This window comes from Manis javanica, chromosome 7 (genome assembly GCF_040802235.1).
Source record: "Manis javanica isolate MJ-LG chromosome 7, MJ_LKY, whole genome shotgun sequence".
NCBI lineage: Eukaryota > Metazoa > Chordata > Mammalia > Pholidota > Manidae > Manis > Manis javanica.
This window is the reverse complement of record NC_133162.1, coordinates 47647936-47672996: the sequence shown is the minus strand read 5'-3', so window position 1 is coordinate 47672996 and position 25061 is coordinate 47647936. Positions and strand designations below refer to the sequence as shown.

Below are 25061 nucleotides of genomic sequence, written 5' to 3'. Positions count from 1 at the left end.
AATGGTTTTCTGTTGCTGAGTAATAATTAACCACAAACTTGGTGGCTTAAAACAACACCCGTTTGTTATTTCACAGTTTCTGTTTATCAGGAGTCCAGGCACCGCTTAGCTGGGTCCTTTGCAAGGCAGCAACCAAGGTGTTAGGTAGGGCTGGGGTCTCCGTCTTGTATGAACACTCAAGTGGAGGGAAAGCTCTGCTTCCAAGCTCACAGAATTGGGTTGTTGGCAGAATTCAGTTCCTTGTTGTTGTAGGACCGAGGGCTTTGTTTTGACTCTGGCTATTGGCTTGAGGGTGCCCTTGGCTTCTAGAGGCTACCTGCATTTCTCTTTAGAGCTTCACAATATAATACCTGGCTTTCTCAGAGCAAGCAAGGGAGAAAGAGATTCCAGCAAGACTGGGCTGCATTCTTATGTAACATAATCATGAACCATGGACATGTAATCACATATATCCCATCATCTTTGATGACAAAGATAGTTTGCTTCAATAGTTAGAAGCAAGTCACACTGAAGGGGAGGTGACCATACAAGGGTATGGTTCCTACACAAGGAGGTAGGAATCATGGGGCCACTTTAAAGTCTTTCTACCATAAAGGTGATACTGGTATTGAGGTTACTTTTTGTTTTTTAAGAGCCCCTATATTTTACAGCTAAATGCTGAAATATTTGCCAATGAGAGTATATGTAATGTCTATTTGGGATTTGTTTCAAAAGAATCCAGAGATGCGGGGAAGTGGGTAGAGGTGTAAATAACTGGCCATGAGTTAAAAGTTGTTGAACCTGGGTGATAGGTTTGTAGGAGCTCATCATACTATTCTCTCTCCTTTTGTACATGTTTGAAATTTTCATAATAAAATTAAAAAGATAGCATATGTATTTGTTATCTATTGCTGTAAAACTAATGATCTCATAATTTAAAACTTAAAACAACAGACATTTTTCACATTCTTAGGAATCTGGCACTATAGTTGGGTGCCTCAGGCTCAGAGTCTCACAAGGCGGCCGCCAAGGTGTGAGCAGGCTGCGGGCATCTGAGCCTTGACAGGCTGGAGGATGTGCTCCTCAGCTCATTCACGTGGCTCTTGGTCAGAGGCCTCAGTTCCTTGCTACACAGGCCTCTCCTTAAAGCTGCTCACAGGGAATGGAGTATAGGTGAAATAGGAGAAGAGGATGTAAAGGTATAAACTGCAAATTGTAAAATAAATTAGTCATAGGAATGAAAGTACAACATATAGGATATAACCAGTAATACTGTAATATCTTCATATGGTAATAGGGGAAATACACTTAACCATGGCAGACATCCAGTAATGTATATAATTATCGAGTCACTATGTTGTACATCTGAAACCAATATAATATTATATATCAACTTAATTCCAATAAAAATTATCGATTATTTTAAGAAAGAAATTATGGTTTATGCTAAAGTGCTTGAACTAAAAAATGGTATAATCTGAATGACTAAGAAATAAAAAAAGCTGCTCATGACAGGAAGCTGGCTTCTCATGGAGCAAGTGATGAGAGAGAGAAAGATACAAAAAACCCAAAGAGAAGACACTGTCTTTTGTAACCTAATCTCTGAAGTGACATACCATAACTTCTGAATATGCAATTGGTCACACAGACCCTCCCCCACCCCAGGCAATGGCGGCATTGACTGTGCAAGGGTCTGAACAGCAGAAAGCAGTGATCATTGAGAGCCACTTTGGAGGCAGGTTACCATAGTGCATAAGGAAAAAACTTGAGTGTTGTCAAAAGTATCCTTGAAAATCCGGTAAATGACCTAAAGCACAGTAGACAGATACACCATCCTCAAGCCCAACACTGCCAGTTTTTTTCTGCAGTGCTGGAACACATCACCGTTTTGTTGAGGGCTAGATGAACTTGTTTATTATTCCAAAAATAAATATATGTAAACACTAAAAATGATATATGGCCTGGCCCTGAGCATATATAGTTAAATTCAAGTAAATTAAATGCAATATTAGGGGATTCTAATACACTGTGAAAGTGGAGAAGCTTATCATGTCTTGATGCCATCTACCATTTAGGTCCAGTTTGCTTATTCTCCTTGTTTCAGCACCACAGTCACTAAGCCACTTTCTGATTATAATTTGGTTTCCCAAACAGATATGCAAATAGGGAGAAAATGCTCTGATCTATCCATTCCATGATTACATTTTTCATTGTAAAACAAAAAAAATGGTATTCTGCCTATATACATCTGTCTCTCAGTGCTAGATTAATGTGAATCTGTACCTGAGAGATAAATAAATTCCCTCTTGCTACATTTATATAATAAGCTTCTGAGCCTGTATCCCTGAGCCTCTAGCCTATAATGAGTTTGCTCAAGTAATGCCACCCTAGGGAGAATGGAATGGCCTAAAGATCTTCCCCAGGTGTGGTACTATATTTACTGTACACAATATATCCATGAGCTCCCCCACATTTCTCAGTTCCTTTGTTATTAGATGGGGGTATATGACCAGTTCTGGTCAATAGGCTGTGAGCAGAACTGACACTGGTTGCTTCTGAGCCAAAACATAGTAGATTTCCTGCTGCAGCAAACATGGAGGCCATGTGCTGAGATGGCAAAATGTAAAATCAGCCTGAATTTCTGGGTGTTTTAGTTATTTGGTTATATGCCCTGATTTTTAGTTATTGAGTATGAGTATGTCCCATTAAAAGAAATAATTTTTAGGTACATTAAAATTATTATTCCCAATCTTACTACCCCACACATGAATTTTTCTGACTTCATGACACATCCTGTTCCATATAAATTCACATTCTCCATAGACACAGCATAACATTGCTAACCCTTTATAGTCTACTATTTTCTTTCTTAGCATTATATCATGAAACATTTTCAACATAGTTTTCAGATCTTTTTAATAACTACAAAATATTCTATCAGATACTCACACCTAAGTTTAAGTGATTTGATCTTACTCCTCATAAATTTGTTCCTAATTCTGTGACTGGTAGTCTTAATCAAAGGTGACAATATTATTCTTTGTAAGTGATTACTTACACTTTAGATATACTCGCATGTAGGGCCATAACTCCATTTGTTAATTAGTCAGGAAGCATTATTAAATTTCCATTAATATGTCTTTATTTTTCTATTGCTAACATGAGGATTAAGTGGACTACTATGCAAGTTTGCTAACAGCAGTCCCTTCTGTTTCTTTTTATGCAGAAAATACTTGGTCATTTAAGGATAACAGCATCACAGACAACCTTTCTAGGCTGTCAGTGTGCCCTCTAAAACAATAGCAGCGCCTCCCCTAATGTCAACTCGGCCGTCAGGGCTCAGTGAAATCTCCAGTTCTCCTCCTCGGCTGGAACACTGAAAAGCTAAAGAAAACATAAAATGGGTCACAAAATCAGATGGTTTTCACCTTTTTTAATTAACAATGTAGTGAGAGACTCTTATTGCAAGCTCGAGAATCTTCCCAGGTCAGTTCAAAGAATAAATTCCTTCAACTCTTCATGGTATTGCCCAACCCACCCTGTTTTCCTGAGGACTTGGGGTCCACAGACACGGTTTGATCCACAAAGCACACAGATCCACATCGTCCCGCCTGTAGTCACTCCCTCCATCACTTCCTGTGATGCCCCAGACACACCTACCCAGTTTCCTCCCTGGCTCTGCCTAGGGGTAAGCAAGAACATGTGAAAAGACAGAAGCACAGACTAGAAACCTAAGAAGATAAAGAGGGGTGGTCTTGGCCCTCCCAAGAAGGGCCCACCTTCCCATGTGTGAATAGGACAAAGAGAGTTATTCACTCATTGTGGTTATCGAGCAAGCACACACACACGGCAAACAAGAGGCACAGTCTGTGCCTTTCTGGCAGTGCTTCATGAAGCAAATAGCCACCCTGCTATCCCCAGATCAGAGTCAAGGAGGCCTAACACTCCAGCTAGAGAAGACCACCATCCTTTAGGGTCAGACTCTTACTTTGATTATTGGGGCCATGTAGCCTCCATTGGCTGCAATCTATTTTCTCTGCCCTTGAACAATATATTGATCACTAGGGAACTTGGTTTGAAGGCAATTTGTTTGATTAAATACCATCACTAGTGATGGTAGTAGGGAACCTTGGTGATCATGCAATCTCAACTTGTCACATTATAAATAACCTCTCTGGGCCAAGTTACACAGCTAGCTAATTTTATTGAACAAACATTTATTGGGCACTTACTGTACTAGAAGTGTGTCTATGTGTTGGGAGGGACAACAGTGGGAGATGTTTGGGGTGGAGGAGGTTTTAAGTAGAGGGTTCAGGGTGAAGGGATTTTAAAGCTTTTTCTTTTCACATAGATGATATGTAACATTTTATTACATCTTCAAGTGGATAGCATATATGAAAAGGAAAGCCAGCTAAAAGTTAGGTAAGTTTATTAAAAGTTGAAAAAGACAGTCTTACCATGCATGTTTTTCTTCCCCAGTTGCTGAGACCAGTAGCTGCTGAGAACAGTATGTGCAGACCCTTAAAAGAAGTGACAAGTTTTGATACAATCCTGAAGACACTGGGGCACATATGTCATAAATTTATAAGCAATTACAATCAACTGTGTAGTTGTACTAAACCTTAGATGACTTAGTCATTATGTTGGCCATGGCCACAGCAGAGTATGGAATTACGGATGGAGAGAGAAAGGATGACAAAGAATTTAAGTACTATGTTTACACTTTCTGAAGGCAAATTAAACTGCAGGGTTTAATTCTTGTCCTCTTTACCAGTTCATGGTCAGCCCATGGGAGGAAAATCAAGGCCTTCCCATAAATCTTTCTATAACTTTCAAGGGAAAAGATCTCCTTCCTTCTAGGATGCATATGCAGGGAAAGGTGGAAACTGACCAAAGGCAAAATTTTCTCCCAAGCCAACATTCCTGGGCTTTTGGTGCCAAGAGCACTTTCTTTTAGTAAGGTATTTTTTCATGTGATTGTGCCCTAGATTTAGATCAGAAATTGTCTTAAAATGAAGAAACAAAATGTAAAATAATAAAGACAGAAAAGTCTTTGGTAGAGGAAAGGATGGATTGGAAAAGGCCCTTCCTTCAATAAAACTTACTAAATGTAATGAGAGGCCCGTATACTATAACTACCCATTACAGTTTGCCTGAGACTGTCCTGGTTTTAGCACGGAAGGTCTTGTATACTGAGAAATCCCTCAGTCCCTGGCAAAATGAGAAGGTTGTTGACCACCTGACTAAAGGCCTTCCCACTCTAGAAAAGCGTTATTACAGGGGGAAAAAACTTCCCTTCTGTGCCAAGTAAAATTTTTGTGAAGTAGCTGTGCATGTAAATCCACTCAGAACCTCTTTTCCATGGGGGAGGGTTGAATTGGACTGTTTAAATATTGTTGGTCATTTTCCTGAGTCTTTAAAAGAGCTTGCTGGCTGAGCTTTGAGTTGCAAATGTTCTTTTCTTCAGAGAGAAACTAAGTCAAGGCGTTCTAACTATCCCGGCCCCTGCCACGTGACCAGAACTGGAGCCTTGAAGTCTCTGCCCACCTCCTCCTGCCCTGGCCGTCACCCCATCCACTACCTTCTCCATAAACATGCCCCCTTTCTGCTTCTCAGCCCCCTCTTCTCAAAGAGGACGAAAGCAGGGGCTCCACATTCTTGCCCATCTTAGATTTCAAGCCTCTGCTTCTGGCTGGTAGAAGATCTTGAATACCCACATTCCCAAACCTATTACACCCAGTTTGAGCAAGTCCAGGAAAGGAGGGGGTGGGGTGGGTAGAATCACTATTCCTGTTTCTATTTCCTACCTGCAGTTTTTTAGTTTATCCTTCAAAAACCAATCGTACCTAGATGTCAATGATAGTACAGGCTGGTCCCTGAAAAAGGACAAGAGGCTTTGGGAATGTAGTGGTCAACAGCCCTTGAATTTTGCAAATGTTAAAATTTTGCAGTTTGTTGTTATTGTTAAAACAGCTAATAGCTATTAGACACTTACCATGTGCCAGACACTGTGCTAAGCATTTAACATGCACTGTGTTTCTAAAACCCTATAAGGCATTATCCGTATTTTATAGAGGAGGGAATGGAAACTTAAAAAAGTTAAGTTATCTGTTCAAAGTCAACAGTTAGGAAGTTAGGCAGGAGGCAAACCCAGGCTGCCTGACACTAAGATTTAATCCTGCTATACCTGTCTGTGTTTTTCACATGAGACTTTAGTGAAGGGGTGTGGGAGGGCAAATAGGGAAACAAAGGCAGCTCAAAACCCAAGCAAACCTAAAAGGTCATGTGTAGGGCACTTAACTCTTCATTATCGTTCTCATCCAATGCTTACCCTTCTGCAGGACTCAAGTTAAAAAGTACCTGTTACAGGGTCTTCAGCCACACCGACCCATGGTGCAAAATATCTGGAGTAAAAGTCAAATGCTTGGGTCTGCCCATCAGCCTCTCCTTTAAGGGTGAGAATAAGTCCTTTCACCTTCCCTGTGTTTTCCACTTGTGGGAGATTCTGTGTATTCACTTTCAGGTTCTCCAGAAATGACCTGGTTCATAAATAGAATGGATCAGGGCAAACCCATTCCACAGACCACCCACTACCCAGACTGTGTAAAGCAGGCCAGGGTGCAGCTTGTCCCAATAGCTCAGCAGGATGGGAAGGAAGAGCAAGTAGAATATGTTCCTAACCAGGGACAAAACTCTGGCTGTGTAAGTTCATGGTTTGATTGGACACAGCACAGGCAGACCAAGCCAGAGCTATCAGTTGGGGCGCTCAGCCCTCCCCAAAGTGCAGATGAAGCCAAAACCCTTTTACCTGCTGTAAGTGTCACTGAGCCGTACGAGGAGCTTTCGGGTATCTGGAGAATAGCAGGTGTCCTGGACTAGAGTGTCACCTATAGCAGTCTGTGGAGACAGACCACAAACTCCTCGGGAGAGCATCCTGGGGTAAGTCCCTGACCCCCTGTATGCAAAACGACCTCTCATAAGCATCCACTGTGTGCCTGGCACACCAATCATCTCCAGTCCCAAGAGTTCAGTTTCAGGACTGAAGGTGTTGCCCAAGGAAGGCCAGTCTCCTGGTGGCCAGAGGGCTTTAAGGAGGTCGAGCTTACCTTTTGAAAGCCAAAGATATACAATGTCCCCAAGTGTTAATGTGTGCCTCAACACACAACTCTTTAAAATGTGTGTTTTTCCCAACAGATAAAGAGACCTAGTGAGGGACACACACACACACACACACACACACACACACACACACACACTGACTGAGATCTGAGGGGCCCTAGAATCAAAGCTCTGGATCACTACTGTCTGCTATCTATAAAGATGGGGGCCTCATGCCCATCTATTAAGAGTTGTTGCAAGAATTAAATGAAATGATATATGTGAAGTTCCGGCACCAGCAACTAGAAGATTCTATGTGGCCAGGAGTCAGGCTAGCAGTTTGTTTGGAGGTGGGGACTAGAGCACTCTTCTTAGTGCTGCTCTGCTCAGCACACTGTCTCCACAGTGCACGAGAGCGTTTGCTCCATATCATAACACAACATTTTCTCAACATACCTTGATTCACCCTTTACCTAAGACTGCACATAGTCTTGTTAATATCCAAAAACATTGTTTGTCTGTTGGCTTGGGTGCTAAGGGAGAATATGAGGGGACAGAAGACCCCCATGTCATCCTTTGGGACCACCACTTGCTGCTGGCAGAGCAGATGAGAATTTCACGGTAGTTGTCCGGCCTTGTTAGGCAGCTTCAGTTCTCCACCCCTCTTAGGGACTGAGATGTTGCAGGTCTCAGGGTCAAGATTCCCTCTGCCTTGGGTGGTGCCTGCGCAGTCTGTCTCTGACCACAGCCAACCAATGCTCCTCCCTCTAGAAATAGGAACTCCTGCAGCCAGACCCCATCTGCTCTCTTTTCAGGCTCTCTGAAGGGTCATCCACCCCTTCTCTGCATGGCTTCTTATGTCAATTTCAAAGTCTAATTCTCAATTGAGAATTTTATTGCTAGTTTCAAGAACACAAAATGACAACACTCATGATGAATTACCCTTTATCATCCCTATTTTACAAATGCTGACACTGAGGCTTACAGAAATCAGGTTAAGCTCTTTCTACCATGAACAAAGTCTATGACTCTGAATATTTCCCATTTTCTTGCCAATGGGCTTAAAGCAGTTCATTTATGAATTTGCCTTGTTTCCCAAAACCCAAGCCATAGGTGGGTCTGAGTATAAAATCAGAATCTGTGATGGTTGCTTATACTCTAAAAACTTAGATAAAGCAAAACACTAAAAAGGTTGCAAATGCTGTCATTGAAAATTCACCGAGAAACACCCCAGTGGTACCCATAACAGGAATTATTTTTTTTCTCATGGCAGCCCTTTTCCTGATCCTGACCTGGGCCCTTCCTTCTCTACAAACTAAGCATCTGGTCATCCAGAGCCTCTGTGGCTCTCTGGAACTCCATGGGACAACTGTAGTCCCACTTTACAGGTACAGTGAGGATTAAATAAAATAATGCATGTGAAACACTTAGGACATGGTACTGCACAGGAGAGACCGTCAGAAATGTCATTACTGTTATTATTATTAAGCCTCACCCACTCCCACACAGAGCCCTTGAGGGGGCCAGGCGATGTCAGCTGTCTTCTCTCTCTGGTGCCCCTGCTTTCCTGCTCACCTCCATCAAAGCTTAGCCCCTCACCTCAGCCCCCTTCTCCACTATGGAAACTGGGGACATGACAGCTGCCAGGCAGTTTCCTTCTTCTCTTTCACTTTCAGTCTGTCACATAATAGTTTCTCTCCTCCTCTGCCCTTCCATGGGGACTACTGTTCACAATGAAGAGTTAGGGGTAACTGGTCAACCTTCTCATCAGACAGATCCAATATTAAAATTTGTACCTCAAATGCACTGTGCACTATTCTTCCAAGCTGAGATTGGAACATTTGTACAGTAGAGGCCTACGTGTTAGGATCAAATGGTACCAAATCTTTGTGCTGAAACAATAACAAATGACCAGATCCCACAAGCTGAGGCTGAGGTTTGATTCTTTTCACCAACCTTTATCAAGTCCGCTACTTCATGAAAGTCCTAGATTGGGGTGGGGGTGGGGCGGGGAGGAACAAAACAAAACACTGTAAAACAGGCAGGCTGATAGTTGTATACAGTTTATGGCAATAATTAGAAAGAGCTGACCTGGGGGTGGGCTGGATAAAGAGGCAGGTCCAGGATGATACCATCCTCTGCTCTTCTGGCCTTTAGTTCTCCACTCAGAGTGACAAAGGTGAGAGTGCTGTTCATGTTTTCTGGCCAAAAAAAGAGTCTTGTTTTGTCAACAAGAACACCGTTTGAAAAGGAATCAAGAAATAGAAAAACAAACTGTCATGTATTTGCATGCCTGTTTTGATTGGTGGTGTGCTGTGGTAGATTCTCTAGCAATGTTGTCCTTTCTTGCAGGGGGCCCAGGTTTAGAGTACAGGGGTCTAGAGTACAGAAAACCCTCACTGGAGTCTGACTTGAGAAACAAGGACATAACTGATTGAACTTGACATCATTCTGCAAGGCTTCAAATTCCAGCTCTTACCTCTTACTAACCTTATTTGTACTAACTGTGCCCTTGAGCAAATCATTTAACTACCTTAAACCTCAATTTCATCATCAAAAGAAAAAGGGGGTAATAATTAAATCTATAACAAATTCCACTTAACCTGAAAAATGGGGTAATAGTTAAACCTATCTCATAGGATGCTATAATGTTCTCTAACACAGATTTTTTAAAATATCCACCTAGAGTACTATAGAGTCAAAATTCTACTAGTCTAAGATTTGTCAAGGAGATGATGAATAGAACATACAAGTTACAAGTTAAGAACAAACTGATGTGAATGTTTCAAGCTTGCCCTAATTTACCAAACTATACCTAAAATTTTGATCTGCAGATTGGACCACAAATGCTGATATAATATCCCTTCGTGTTACTGATTCAAGTTGGGCCACTTATCTGACCTCAGTATGGGTAATATTTTTAGTGAAAACAAAGATTTTGTCTAGTTATTTCTATCACCACCCTCTATATTTCTGTAAAAGTTAACCATATCTGAAAGACAAAGAAATTTGGCATTACTGACTAAATTTCATTGAACATAAAATTTATATTCTGAAATCCAAAGTTTCATTTTTCTCATTATAATTGGTGTAAGACATCATTAATTACAAGGCGTTTTTTCATATCTTATTTCATTGAACCTTAAGACCACCCTGTGGAGGATCTGAGGGCTGTCATTGCTATTCTCACCCTTATACCAAGCAACCTGGGGTTTTCAAAGACTTTCAATCCAACTTCAGTAAAACCTATTTTTCAAGACTGAGTTTCTATGGTTGCCTTTTTGTCTCCCAACCACAGAAAGCAAAATTATCTTTTGAAAACACAGAATGGATTACAGTAGACAAGCCTTGCCTAACTCTCAGCGTTTCCTCCTGCCAGTTGCTCCCTCCCTTGGAAGCTCCAGCTGCTCTGCTGGACCGACTGTGCCTCTGTGGCTCTGCATGTGCTGCTGCTCCCCACTCAGCTCTGTGCACCGACAGCTTCATGCTCTTTGGCCTGAAGGCCCCCTTCTCCAGTGGATGCTACTGTCTAGGATTTCATGTCCCCCTCAGAGCCAGCACTAGGTGAGGCAAGGAAGCATGGAGGCACAGACTTCAAGGAGGAACCTGCTCTCAGGTGCCTTGATTCTCGACCTTCACCAGGCCCTGAGCCAGCTACCGCACATGGCGACAGGCGGCTCCCGGTGAGTCCCACTCTGTGAATTGCCCCTGACTGAAGAGAGCTATTTTACCCCAAATCATGCCACTTTCCTGGGCATTGAAGGCTGGTCACTGGAGGGTAGAAAGGCCTGAACCTTCATTTCTATTTGGAACTACACTGTCTGAAGGACCTTCGTAGTTTTAGACATCCCTGTGGATTTGACTTCGGCCTTTCTTTGTTCCTATCACCTTGCAGTTCAACTTCTCCCTCCGTCCAGTCCTGCTTCCTTTACTCCCTTACCAATACTGATCCCAAGAATCCTGCCCCCGGTTCTTTCGGCATGTCCCAGAGTCTGCTTCCTGAGGAAACTGCCCTGTCACACCTTCCTCTACTATCCATAAACAACTTCTCAAAGAACCTTTTTCCAACTCCCCACTTCCTACAGTTAGCCTGTGTCACATCATTCTATTTATTTCCTTGCTTAACTTTCTGTCATCCACACTTGTTCACAGCTGTTTCCATCTCCACTGTTCGGGCATTTCCAGGCATCTCTCCTCTGCCCCATTCCCACAAAGCCCTGAATTTAGTATACTAAACGCAGCCAAGATGAGACCTGTATGGTTAAGGTACTGCATCCTTTCTTCACAAGGTACCTGTACATAGTCAGGGCTCATGAATCTTTAAATTCAGAGTAAAAATCTTTGTTGTGAAATGAATTTTGGTGTGGGTGGGGGCATATTTGGATCAAAGTGTGCCTTTTGGTTGCCCGATATCACATTATGTGAGATGCCTGTTGTGCCTTGCAAGCTCCTGAGTTGGACACGAGAACAAAGAGCTCCTTTTTAAAATAAAAAGGCATTTCAAGGAACATGACCAGGACTTTCCAACATGCCTGGCACATGCTCAGAAAGGCCAAAAGTGTTACTGATGTTCACTGTTTCTGTTTCTGCATAATGAATTTCATGAAATAAACTCCACAATGTTTTATACCAATCACTTTGGTTCATCAGAAAATGTGTGAGAATTTTAAAAATATTTGCTCTTTTCTAAGTGATAGGTTCATAAAAGAAAATCACATTACTTATTGTGTGAAACAGCACAGCTGCTGAAGCCAGGGTAGCATGGCCACAGAGAGGGACCTCACTCACCGGTGTAAACCACCTTAATCCAAAGCAGGAACCTTCAGAGGAGGAAAAGCCAGAGATGAGATCATACCCATACATGAGTTGCAAGCATTTCATTTTCTTATTCTTTTCTGAAGCTTTCTCTACCATGATTAATAGTTAAAATGTGTGTGAAAGGAGGAGCAAAATCTAGGCAAGCATCCTAGGGCTCCCCAGTGCTAGATCTGGAGCCAAAATATTCAAATTAACCAACAGAGGAAGAAAACCACATCAGAATCTGCCCCCCACCTCCTATCTGCATGCAAATAGTAAAGGGCATTTCCCTTAAATATCATCCCCCCAATGGAAAAACAGCTTCTGGTACCATTCAAGAATGGTTTATTAAAAAAAAAAAGTATATTTACTTTGTGTAAAGTTGTCAGTTGGGTGCAGTTTTTGGATAAAGGCAGTTTCAGAGAGGTTCATTTCTCTTGCAATTTTTTGATGCATGTCTTCATCCAATTTCTAAATTAGAAACAAAAGATTATCAAGAAACACAGATCAGACTTCCTTGGACAGCAACTGTCATTAGTTAGGAACATGTTTTATTAATATTAATAGTTACATGCTTAAAAGGAAATAATTACCAAGAATGCAAGGCACTTTTATAAAGATTGTTTTTCAGAAACCCATGCTTGGCAGCACCCTGTGAAGCTATGTACAAAGCCTTAACAGACTCTGAAAAACCTACTGGCCTGGACTATCCTTTTATTATCTAGAGCATGTGCTCTTTTCTAAAAACAGTCTTCACAGATAGAAACTCCACAATGTCCTGTTTTTGTGGGATAGATATATTCAGCACCACTCTGGGCAAACTGGACCACTCTGCTTCCATCTATGCGTGGTTTACTCCCTTTCATAGATCAGATCACAGGCCAAGGGTCACCTCTTCCAGGAAATATTTCAGGCTGCTTTGTCCGTTGGTGCTGTCTCCATCCCAATGCTTAGACCACCTGAAATTACCAAGTGTGTCCCTTTACTGTCAGTCTCCCCAAACCTCTGATTCTATGAGGGCATAGACTATGCTGTCTTGCTTTGTCCTGGCTTAAAATAATGGTAGGAGCTCAATAAACATTTTCTGAAAGAATAAACACATTATTCACTTAATCTCCATTTTTAAAACCCTCAATATAGGTATTTTTATCTGCTTAGAGATGAAACAATAAACACAGAGGTTGTGTGATATCCTAAGATTACAATATGCCTAATAAATGGTAGAGTGATTAAGAATGTGGGCTTTGTAAATGGTAACAGCCACTGAATTTCAAGGAAAGGTATATGATGTTTATTATACCATTCCTGAAACTTTTCTGTAGGTTTTTAACTTTTCAAAATAAAATGTTTTTTAAAATATAATGTGGGCATTGGAAACAGAATTGGATTTGTATCCTCGGTCAGCCCTCATAGCAGCACAAGAGTAGGCAAGTCATTTAATCTCATGGAACCTCAGCTTGAACACCTTTAAAATGGGGATAATAGTATTTAAGTTAAAGGGTTATTGCACATACTCACACACACACACACACACACACACACACTCCTCTTACTCAAGAAAAAAGTGGGCTAGAGATATGAGTTTTCCTTTTGTGAATGAAAATCAGTTTTTTCATCAACGGCATTCACTAGTTAGTGAATTCTAAAGATGTCTCAAGACAAATACATTTTGCTCTGGCCAAACTTACTGTTCTTAAGCTCCTGAAACCCAGAAACAAAAATTACTTTATACTAATAAATTCATAATTCACTTATCTGAGTTACACAAGTTGGACAACCTTTGTTTTTCAATTGATTTAAATTATTTTGAAATACTTCCCATATAATTGTAAAAGGCATAAAACAGTGGTTACTGTGAAAAATCAGTCATGATTTTTCAACTTTTAGCTGATATAAAAATCCTAGCAGACTTTTAAGAACAAAGAAAAAAACTGAAAGAACAAAACAGCGGCAGACTCACAGAACCCAAGAATGGACTAACAGTTACCAAAGGGAAAGGGACTGGGGATGACAGGTGGGAATGGAGGGATAAGGAGAAAAAAGGGGGCATTACTATTAGCAGACATAATGTATGTGGGGGCATGGGGAGGGCAGTACAACACAGAGAAGACAAGTAGTGATTCTATAGCATCTTACTACGCTAATGGACAGTGACTGTAATGGGATATATGGGGGGACTTGATGATGGGGGGAGTCTGGTAAACATAATGTTGCTCATGTAATTGTAGATTAATGATATCAAAAAAAACACCCTAGCAGACTTACTAAGCTTTCCTTTTTTTTCTTTTTTTTTTAAATTGAAGTATAGTTGATGCACAATCTTATATTAGTTCCATGTATACAACACAGTGGTTCACCAGTTACCCACATAATTAAATCCTCACCCCAACTAATGCAGTTACTATCTGCCGACATAGAAAGATGGTACAGAATCACTGCATATTCTCCATTTAAGCTTTTCTTATAGGAGTGTTATATTCAAAATCTATAGAAGCTCTTAGTCCTATGGAAAGAAAAATCATTTTAGAAATTGATTCTTATTTTCTGAAAACCCAAACATAACACAATGGTTTTGTTTTTTTACTTAACATTTTTCTTTCAAAAGATTAAAGCCAAATACTTAACATAGCAAATAATAGATAATGTTAGCTTTTTTAGTGGCTTACAGCCCATGCTTATTCTGCCACACTATGCTGCCTCCCCATAACAAAGATAAACGATCACTGTCTCTTTAACACGCTGCAGACAGGAAAAACAATGTCTATCAAATAAAATGGACTCCTGCAACATTTCTGAGAGAAAGCAGCAATCAATCAAGTACTGAGTGCTATGCTGAATGTATTTGGGGGATAGATATCCTACAGTGCCTGTGGTTATAGACTACTGCAGGTGAGTTCAAACTGAGGGTACATATGGTAAAGGTAGTTCTGAGTGGACATGCTAAGCACCATCTGTAGCTCTTACTGTACCTCAGAGGGTGACAAATACTAAACAGTATAAATTGCCTTGGGGGGTGCACAAGGAAATTGGAGAAACTCTACAGGAGTGGGAGAAGTTGGGCATCATAAAGCCCACTCATAATCCTTTTAATTTCCCTGTGAAAAAGCCAGACCACTCCTGGCATATGACCGTGGATTACAGGGAACTGAATAAAGTCACACCCTCGTTGCATGCTGCTCTATAGCAGTCCTTATGTACATCCTCAGTCATGAACTAGGGATGTGTCATTATGTTGTGGACCTTGCTAATGATTTCTTCTCTATTGACATAGCACAGAAGAGCCAAGAACAGTTTGCTTTCACACGGAAAGCCCAGCAGTGGACATTCACTGTCCTTCCACAGGGATAACTCCACAGTCCCACCATTTATCATGGACTTGTAGACCAGGACTTGGCCACATGGAAGAAACCACAAATAGTGTGGCTGTATCACTACATTGATGATATCATGCTCATGTCTGATTCTCTTACAGATTTAGAAGGGGCAGTTCCTAGACTACTGCAACAACATCTATAGGAGAAAGAATGGGCTGTGAACAGCACCAAGGTTCATGGACCTTGTTTATTTGTAAAGTTCTTGGGGGTTGCCTGGTCGGGTAAAACTAAACTTATCCCAGAAGCACTCATAGACAAGGTTCAGGCTTTCCCTACCACTGTGGCAGTATTACAAGGGTTTGGGGGTCTTCTGGGCTACTGGAGGGTGTTTATACCACACTTGGCATAATTCTGAAGCCCTTATACCAGTTGGTATGAAAGGGTATCAGGTGGGACTGGGGTGAAACATGTGCAGCTGCTTTTAATGCTGCTGAGCGAGCAGTCAAGGCTGTACAGGCCTTGAGTGTAATGGACTTATCAAGGCCCTGTGAGCTAGATGTTCATGTAACTGAAGATAGTTATGGATGGGGCCTTTGGCAGTGGCTTGAATAGACACACCATCCTCTTGGAATCTGGTCACAACAATGGAAAGGAGCAGAGGGCCGGTACACCTTGATAGAGAAGCAAATGGCTGCTGTGTACCACACCTTGTTGCCTATGGAGCCCGTCACCGGAATAGCTCTGACCAAGGTAATAGCTACCTATCCCATCACCGGGTGGATGCGAGACTGGACCCAAAGGCTACTGAGTGGTGAGGCACAGATGCCTACAATGGCCAAATGGGGCACGTATTTACAGCAGCATAGCACCCTCTCTATTAGCCCTAAGTGAAGAACTCCAACACTTACTGGGGCCAGTGACGTATACCAGTGGCAAGCAGGAAGAATTTGCTTTTGAGCCTTTAGTAGCCAGGAGTCCTTATCAGGAGAGAAAAGCCCCTATACCTGAAGATGCTTGGTATACAGATGGCTCCAGTCATGGGCAGCCCCAGGAGTGGAGGGGTGTGGCTTTCCATACAAAGAATGAGACAATATGGATGGAGGATGGAGAGGGAAGAGCAGCCGATGGGCTGACTTTGCGGGCAGTATGGCTCATGATCACCCAGGAGCCTTCCCCCATAGTTGTCTGCACTGACAGCTGGGCTGTCTATTGGGACATGGCCCTGTGGCTACTGACATTGTATCTTGCCAACTGGATGGTTGGTCACCGGCCCCTTTGGGGGCAAGAGTTGTGGCAAGACCTACGGGCCTCTGGTCAGACTAAGACAGTTACCGTATATCATGTGACTGGCCATTTGCCTTTGGCATCCCCAAGGAATGATAAAGCAGACACATTGGCCCAGGTGCGCTGACTAGAAGGAAAGCTTACCTCTGATGTGGCCCAATGGCTACATCATCATTTGTTGCATGAAGGGCAAAAGACAATGTGGGCTGGAGCCTGTTGATGGAGCTTGCTGTTGACCTTTGAAGAAGTCAGCAGAGTCCGGAAGGAGTGCCTTGTGTACTCGAAGAGGGACTTACACCAAGTCCTGCAGCAACATGGGACAATAGTAAAGGGACCAATACCCCTTGTCAGGTGGCAGATAGACTATATTAGGCCTCTGCCCATATCAGAAGGTTATCGGTATGTAAAGACTTGTGTGGACACAGCTACTGGACTATTGGTTGCTTTTCCTGCACATCAGCAAATGACCAAAAGGGGCCTAGAGCATCTCTTTGTGGCCTATGGCAGGCCGGAGGTGATTGAGAGCAATCAAGGCACCCACATATTGGACATGCGTTACAAGAATGGGTACAGCAATTAGGAATAAAGTGTAAGTTTTGTGTACCATATAACCCTACTGGGGCAGGCATGATAGAGAGGTACAATGGTTTGTTGAAATCTAGCCTGAAGTCAGACACCAATTGTCTACAGGGCTGGTCAGTTTGCTCACGGACAGTGCTATAGGGTTTGAATGAGAAGCCCCAAAAAGGAGCCTTGGGCCCTGTGGACATGCTAACACACATTGCTGCCTCTCCTATACAAATGTGTGTGCAAACCAGAGAGGAGTTACTGAAGCCAGTATATGGCCAGAAGAGCAACATCCTGCTGCCAGCCCCTACTGCATCAAACCCTGGAGACATTGTTGAGCGGATGTGGCCCTGGACATTTCAATACATGGACCAGTGATGGCTGGCCCTTCTGGCACTTTGGGGACAAGGCCTGCTAGCTGGCCTCCTGTGTGTTCCTGGAGTAACAGCAGAGTGGCCCCCAGAGATCATGGTTGTGTAACTAAAACATCCAGGAGGTAAGAGCATCTTATGGGGAAGTTTTGTTTTATTTTTATGGCCAGTGCATGTACCTCCCATAGCCCTATATATTGACCCATCTGTAACTCCCACAGGGAGTGGGGTGAAAGTCTTGTGTACTAGAGCAGGACCAGATTCTACTCCTGTTACTGTCCTATCACAAGACCCCTCTCTTGTATGCATCCTACCTGACAGACATGATGGTGTCATTAAAACATGTATCTTATTGCCATTAAGGTTATTTATTCTACAGTCCTTATGGCCTGGATCTGCCCCGTGGCTGCAGCTGCTGCGTGATGACTACTCTGAACTCCCTACCCATTCAGCTACAGGCACCTGTGGAATGAGCAAGCTATGGACTTAATCTGCATAGGACTTTTTTTCTTTTTTTTTTATTAAGGTATCATTGATATGCAATCTTGTTTCACATGAGCAATGTTGTGGTTGCTATATTCACCCATATTATCAAGTCCCTCACATACATCCCATTGCAGTCACTGTCCATCAGCATAGTAAGATGCTATAGAGTCATTAATTGTCTTCTCCATGCTGTACTGCCTTCCTCATGACCTACCTATATTGTGAGTGCTAATTATAATGCCCCTTGATCCTCTTCTCCTAGCTCCGTCCCCACCTACCCCCCACTTTGGTAACCTCTAGTCCCTTCTTGGAGTCTGTGAGTCTGCTGCTGTTTCGTTCCTTTAGTTTTGCTTTGTTGTTTTACTCCACAAGTGAGTAAAATCATTTGGCACTTATCTTCTCTGTCTGGCTTATTTCACTGAACATAATACCCTTTAGCTCCATCCATGTTGCTGCAAATGGTTAAGATTTGTTTTCTTCTTATGGCTGAATAATATTCCATTGTGTATATGTACCACATCTTCTTTATCCACTCATCTATTGATGGACACTTAGGTTGCTTCCATATCTTGGCTATTGTAAACAGTGCTGTGATAAACATAGGGGTGTATATGTCTTTTGAATCTGTGATCCTGTTTTCTTAGGGTAAATTCCTAGGAGTGGAATTCCTGGGTCAAATGGTATTTCCATTTTTAGTTTTTTGAGGAACTTCCATATTGCTTTCCACAATGATTGAACTAATTTACATTCCCACCAACACTGTAGAATGGTTCCCCTTTCTCCACATCCTCACAATCTGCACAGGACTTTGAACCTAACTGAATCCTCCAGCTTAAAGATTATCATGATTTTATTGCTGATTTTATTAGTCTGGTTACAGTGCTCCAGTTTTCTCCCACAGGGGCCATTGCAGAAGATGGGGAGCAAGTGGATTGTGAGGCAAGATTTCTGAAGGGGTCAGCTGTGGGTAAAATTGTACTATTTCCAGAATCTCTGACCTGGCCTTAGTGCATCTCCATATCAACGGGTGTTTCCAAGAGGTGGAGAGAAGTAGTCCCTCTCTATATCAATAGGTGATTACAAGGGTGGGGGGAGGGAGGATACACTTGGACCAGAGAGGTTGGGTGAGGTCCCTTTTACAGCCGGGTCTCGAGAGACCATGAGCGAGCAGAAATGGATGACTGATTATAAGCAATGGACGGGTTTCTCCCACTTTATTTCCCCCTTTGACTGATTTCGGCATCAAAGGTGATTTACCCCAGGCGAGGAACTTATTCTGCCTCCCCCCCATCCCAAGAGTTACATTAACCATCAGCTCTTTAATCCTCTCTACCTTGGTGTATCACACCAACTGCAATTGAATTTCTGTAACTGTAATATCCATCCCAGGACACTAAAAATGCACCTGCTATTGGCCTGAGGGAACAGAGACAATGTAGAAAGTTTGGCAGTAACAGCCCCTCAATATGTACCACAGGCAGCTGAAACGCTGCACTGGAACCAAAGGTCAAGATAATGGTAAGGCATGAGGAGGATAATATTGCTTCAACTTTGAGAGCTTTAGAAACAGAAAAAGAGACTTTATTCATTCATTCAAAATACTGAATTTTGGTTCCAATTTTTCCATTTTGCACTAGAAGCTTACTCAAATGCAGCACATAACAAACCAACAGCTATTCATTCTTTTGCTTTAATATTCATTTCCCTTTGGCAACCTCACAAGTCAAATTTCCAAGAGTAAAAACAAAGCCAGGTTTGTTTTTCTGAATGTCAATGTACTGCATTGAAGTTACCAAAAGGCCCACAAAAGATTAATGATCAGAAAATCAGAGATTCTGTTGTAATCAGTCTGGGATGCAGCCCAGGCATAAGCATTTTTAAAGCTCTTTGGGTGATTATAATGTGCAAGCCAGCTTGACATTCACTGCAGCTGACGGTGCCGACACACACTTTGCTCAACATAAGTTTTAAAATACTCCCATCTTGTGGCCATTTAGAAATATGACAGCCTAAATATGATGGTCTTGTTAAACGTCTTTTACAGTTGCCCTTCTGCTGTAGAGTCCAGCAAAGGAAAAGCCCTTGGGTGTAGAAAATTCCAAATAATCTAGGAATTGGAGATTCCCTCTGAGACACATGAATTTCCTGTTGTGAAGTTGTGTCCACACAATGCAGAAAGCTATAGGCCAACTGCGGTTGTTTCTAATGGTTCTCATGGACTTCTGCTCCCTCCAGCTCCATCACAGAACCCAGAGCTCATACTCACTTTGCATACCCTGACCCCTCTTCCCCACCAGTGAGAACACAAGGTCAATAACTGATGGCTAGCTAGAAGTCTTAGAAGGAGACTTTGCCATAATTTAATTGATTGTAATATTTTCACTTTGACTCAATAGACCTCCATTAACTGCCTCCCATGCACTAGGCCATGCGTGTTGTAACAAGTCAGTATAGGTTAAAACTCTTGAATGTGAAATCTAGTGAGGAAGACAGGCATTGAATGAATTACAAGAGTGATGCACAACACCAACTGGGAAGTAAGGGGTGCTGCGGGAGCACATAAAAGGGGAGGACATGTCCAGGAGTGAGTACAACACAGTCCTGCAGTCAGGCCAACCTGGGGTAGGATCCTGAAGTCAGCCATTAGGTAAGTTACTTAACCCCTGCCTCTGCTTCCTCATCTGTAAAATATGGTTGATAATAAGACCTGCTCATAGAGTGGTTGTGAGGGGGATATGAGACAGCATGAAAAAGCAATTAACACATTATCTGGCTGAACTTACCTGAAGTCACTGCTACCTAAGCTGAGGGTTATGTTCTACAAGCCAGTGAAGATACTTGGGAAGTAGAAATTCCCATATTAATATTTCCTCCTCTTTTTCATTGCTCTCTCCCCTCTAATACTGAGCAAAGGAAAACCCTTCAGTGCCCTAGAAGAATCTCCTTTGCACTCTCTATTCCTTTTCTCTGCATGAATATGAGATACAATGTTGAAACTCCCTAGGAACTCCAAGAGCTTCTGCCTCAGTGTGGTCACATGGAGCCAGGGATCCTCTCTCTAAAGAAGGGCACTAAGTATGGAAATGGCTACTGCACCAGAAGCTTCCTCACATAAGGAAAAGTATGGATTGAACACAGCATTGCTACCCACCTTAATCCATAACCCACCAAGCTGAGAAGGGACTTCTGGTATTCTCTAAATTTAACCATGAAAACTGGAACAGCAAGTGATTTAGGAATTAAAACTAAGAGTTCTTCTTTAAAAGTGGAAAGCCAATCCTCCTTGCTGTCACTGGAAATTAATTAGTGTTTAAAAGAATAAAAATGTGTATCTATGAATATTACATTTGATCCTAGCAGGGCAGCTAGCACATAGTAGAGAGTCAGTAAATGCCAGCTGAATTGGAATAAATGTATACACTGGGCACACAGCGAAGTTATTTTTTATGGATACTTTTAACAGGGAAACTCAGGAATAAACCGCTCTTCAGAAAAGGTATCCTCTGAAATAATGATTCTCAACTGGGAGTGATTTTTGTTTGTCATGACTGGGAATGGGGAGGGGGGGACTACTGTCATCTAATGGGTGGAGGCCAAGGATAATGCCAAACATTTTACAATGCACGTGACAGTTTTACACAAGAAATGCCTCATCCAAAATAGTAATACTGCTTTTGAAAAACCCTGCCCTAAACACACACAAACACAAAACAACAATAACAAAACAATTTTGACTTAGAATACAAAGGAGAATAACTATGGGCTCCCTACCCTTGTTGACATGTTATATTCATTAAATATTAAAGCTGGCATACAGAAAATAAATGAAGTCCCACCCTTTATCAGTACCACTGGCCTTATTGGTCATGAGTTATTGCAGTTTTCTACACAGCTGTTATAATGTATCTATTTCACTTTTTAAATATTGTTTCTTTATTTTCCATGTTTCTACATGGTTTTTATTGTCAAATTGATTGTCAGGCACTCAAGGACACCACCAATTTTTTAATGTTTAAAATTTTTTTTCAAATTACCTGTTCCATGCTCCATTTAGCCCTTAATCTGTTTTTGTTTTCACCTAATGTACAGTGTTATAAGCTTCTCATGTGACAAATTTAAAAATAGACATGTCTAGAAAGGAAAACAAAACTTTAAAATACTATAGAAACTCTTGGAACATTTTACCCAGAAGTTTTTCCTTTCCTTCCAGCAGTCTTTTACCTCATATTCAAAATGTCAAAGTACAATTACATGGTCTTTAGTCTGCCTGTCAAGTTTTCTGTAGTTTCTTATCACTCCAATTTTAAATAATTTTAAACAAAAAAGAATATTCCTTTGAGGCCCTGCACTTAAAATCTGAAATACTTTCTCCTCTATAAAATCCAGTGCTGTTCCATTCTGAGTACCCCCTGTACCTGGTACCTTTAGGGCTTTTAGCCTCTGTGTTAACTACTGAATAATGACCAAGTTCACATGTCCACTTCCCCCACTAGACTTTGAGCACCTCAAGGGCAGGCACACTTACTAATCTTTGTATCTTCCGTCCCTACCCCAGAGCCTGTCCATGTCAGACGTTGATGAATATTCGTAGAATACATTAATGACAGGCTAAATGCCTACTAAACTGTGGTCAGTGTTATAAAGTTTAGCACTTCCTTGGCTCTGATATTTTCCTGACTTCACCTGTGTTCTCTTGAGGTTATTTCCAGTGCCCACTGTCTCCAGCCATGGGTAAGAGAACCCAAGGGTAGAAACTACAGTTTATTCTTCCATAATAATTTTTATTGATTATGAATTGGGGAAAGTGCTAAACTAACATCAGGAGAACAGGACTCTCATGTCCACAGGATGACAGCTAGCAAACCAGCCTTCAGCTCTCTGTTCCTTTGTCCCTCCCAGGCCTGGTCTCACAGGTTCCGGGCCCAGGAGTGAGCTGAGAGACTCTAGGGAGCTTCCATGTAGGATGGACTTGCTGATCTCACAGGTTCCGGGCCCATACAGCTTCCCTGTAGGGTGGACTTGCTGGTCTCACAGGTCCCAGACCCATACAGCTTCCGTGTAGGATGGACTTCCTGGTCTCACAGGTCCCGGGCCCACACAGCTTCCCTGTAGGGTGGACTTGCTGGTCTCACAGGTCCCGGGCCTATACAGCTTCCCTGTAGGATGGACTTGCTCATCTTCTTCTTCTTTCTTCGATTTACTCTCAAGTATATTGCTTTCGATTATGCTAAGTTCTTTGCTTGAATTTTTATTTCCTAGTTCTTCCAAATAAATAAATAGCATGTAAAATATATTTTAATGGAGAGAAAGAGAGGAAGATATCCCTAAGTCTGGTGTTGAGCAAGCGTACTCGAAAAAAAATGTGAGGAATAATGCTAATTCTTGTCATCTGGTGAATACTGAGTACATAAATCACTTGAAACTATTTCCAGAACTCTTTAAGGGTATCATGTGGGTACATGGGGCAAATATATTAAGACTCTTGACAAGAAGTTCTAGTCGATTCCACAATCCCTTGATGTGAAGTTATGTTTGCCAGATTACTTATACCTACAGAGAGTTCATGATTTAGAATCTGGTTGTTAATTATTCTCTCACTAATCCATCCAAGTTCTTGTGTTACTTGGTAAAACGTATTACCTTTATTACTTTCAGCATTTTGTGCTGGAAAATGCCAGCTTGCAGGCTACATCATGAATGCATCATCAAGGTGAGATGAGGACTTGTGAGCACCATTTTGCTGTTCTACTTGGGAGAGAAAATAAGTGTACCAAGGACACAATTAACAATATTCACCTATCTCAGTAAAACTTCAGTCATTCTCCATCTTGATTACATGCTAGAATCACTTGGGGAGCTTTAAAGAACAGTGCTGCCCGGGTCCCACACCCCAGAGATTCTGTTGTAATCAGTCTGGGATGCAGCCCAGGCATAGGCATTTTTAAAGCTCTTTGGGTGATTATAATGTGCAAGCCAGCTTGACATTCACTGCAGCTGATGGTGCCGACACACACTTTGCTCAACATAAGAAACTTACTTAAGATCAATTGCTCACTGTGTACCTGAAGTGATTCTCAGATAATCCACTCTGCACTGACTGCACTGAGTCGGAGGGCTCCTGGCTTGTTTCCTGGTACCCAACGTACCAACACAAAACACCTAAGGTCAAGGAATATTTAACTACTCGGTTAATATTTAATCCTAATCAAAAAGCCATTTTTGAAATGAGACTTTGAGTAAACTTAAGTCCTCCTTATATTAGAGCTTAATTCCTTCTATCTCTCTAGTGAATTTCCTTGCAAAATGTCTCATTTTCTTGGTCCTGAAAAGAATTTTTAATTTCTGAACCACAGTAAGGCTAAAGATATGCAGCTAGGATCTCTTATGCTAACTGTAGTATCAGTCCAGTCACATAAAACTCATCTAATTTCATTCTTCTCCACATGTAGTGCTAATTAAATGAAAACCTGATGGCTGAAAGGTAGCTCTAGTTCTTCTGTGCATCAGTCTTCGTTTCTCTAGACTCACACATCTAGATGTAAGCATTCTCGTCATATAATTTGGTCAAAATCAACTTACAGAAATGTATTGCTGACATAATTTGACAACACAAACCAAAGCAATAAACAAACAGGTGGGTCTTACTTTGTTGCCTTTTTTTTTTTTTAAGAAATACTTGGTTCTACAGCAATCCAGAATTTCAGGTACTGCACTTCGAAACGAAGTACTTACATTTTCTAAAAGGCAAACAGCAGCAGGATTCCCACGAAATGCTTTTGTTGTGAATGCATCTGCTACAAAAATAGGGAGCTTCATTTTTCTTGCAAGCTGGTTTTGCAGGCTCTCAGAATTGCTGGTAGCCTGCTTTACTTCTCGTTGTAGCAAAAAATCAGAAAGTTAATATTTTACTTAGTGTACAGAAGCAACTAGCAGTTCCCAGATACAAAGTCCAATAATTATTCTAACACATCTGTATTACTCTAACACACCTGTATCACCATATTTAATTACAAAAGACCTTTTATATCTTTTGATGAGAATTTTTCAGGTTGACTTTCTTGGAAACTTTTGAATATGCAATACAGAAACATCTTTCTACGTTGACAGACTGTAACCGCAATAGTGGGGGTAAGGATTTAATAACACTAGTAACTGTTAGATCACT

At 41.6% G+C, this 25061-nt stretch overlaps 1 protein-coding gene across 5 annotated transcripts; it reads right to left on the bottom strand.

Moving 5' to 3' along the window:
- Nucleotides 1-3095: 3095 nt before the first annotated feature.
- PBLD (phenazine biosynthesis like protein domain containing) lies at nucleotides 3096-24768 on the bottom strand. 5 transcript variants are annotated; one of them, XM_073240955.1, is made up of 10 exons: nucleotides 24629-24764; nucleotides 16617-16776; nucleotides 12246-12345; nucleotides 11799-11897; nucleotides 9169-9278; nucleotides 9034-9063; nucleotides 6788-6876; nucleotides 6340-6518; nucleotides 4437-4499; nucleotides 3096-3363 (listed from the first exon to the last, which is right to left on the bottom strand). In XM_073240955.1, the coding sequence occupies exons 3-10, from the start codon at nucleotides 12328-12330 to the stop codon at nucleotides 3251-3253; spliced, it is 768 nt and encodes a 255-aa protein (XP_073097056.1). In that variant the 5' UTR covers nucleotides 12331-12345; nucleotides 16617-16776; nucleotides 24629-24764; the 3' UTR covers nucleotides 3096-3250. The 5 variants fall into 5 exon arrangements, with proteins under 5 accessions (XP_073097056.1, XP_017532453.1, XP_017532454.1 ...); XM_017676964.3 differs by lacking the exon at nucleotides 16617-16776 and having other exon boundaries at nucleotides 24629-24768; XM_017676965.3 differs by lacking the exons at nucleotides 9034-9063; nucleotides 16617-16776 and having other exon boundaries at nucleotides 24629-24768.
- Between the last annotated feature and the right edge of the window lie 293 nt (nucleotides 24769-25061).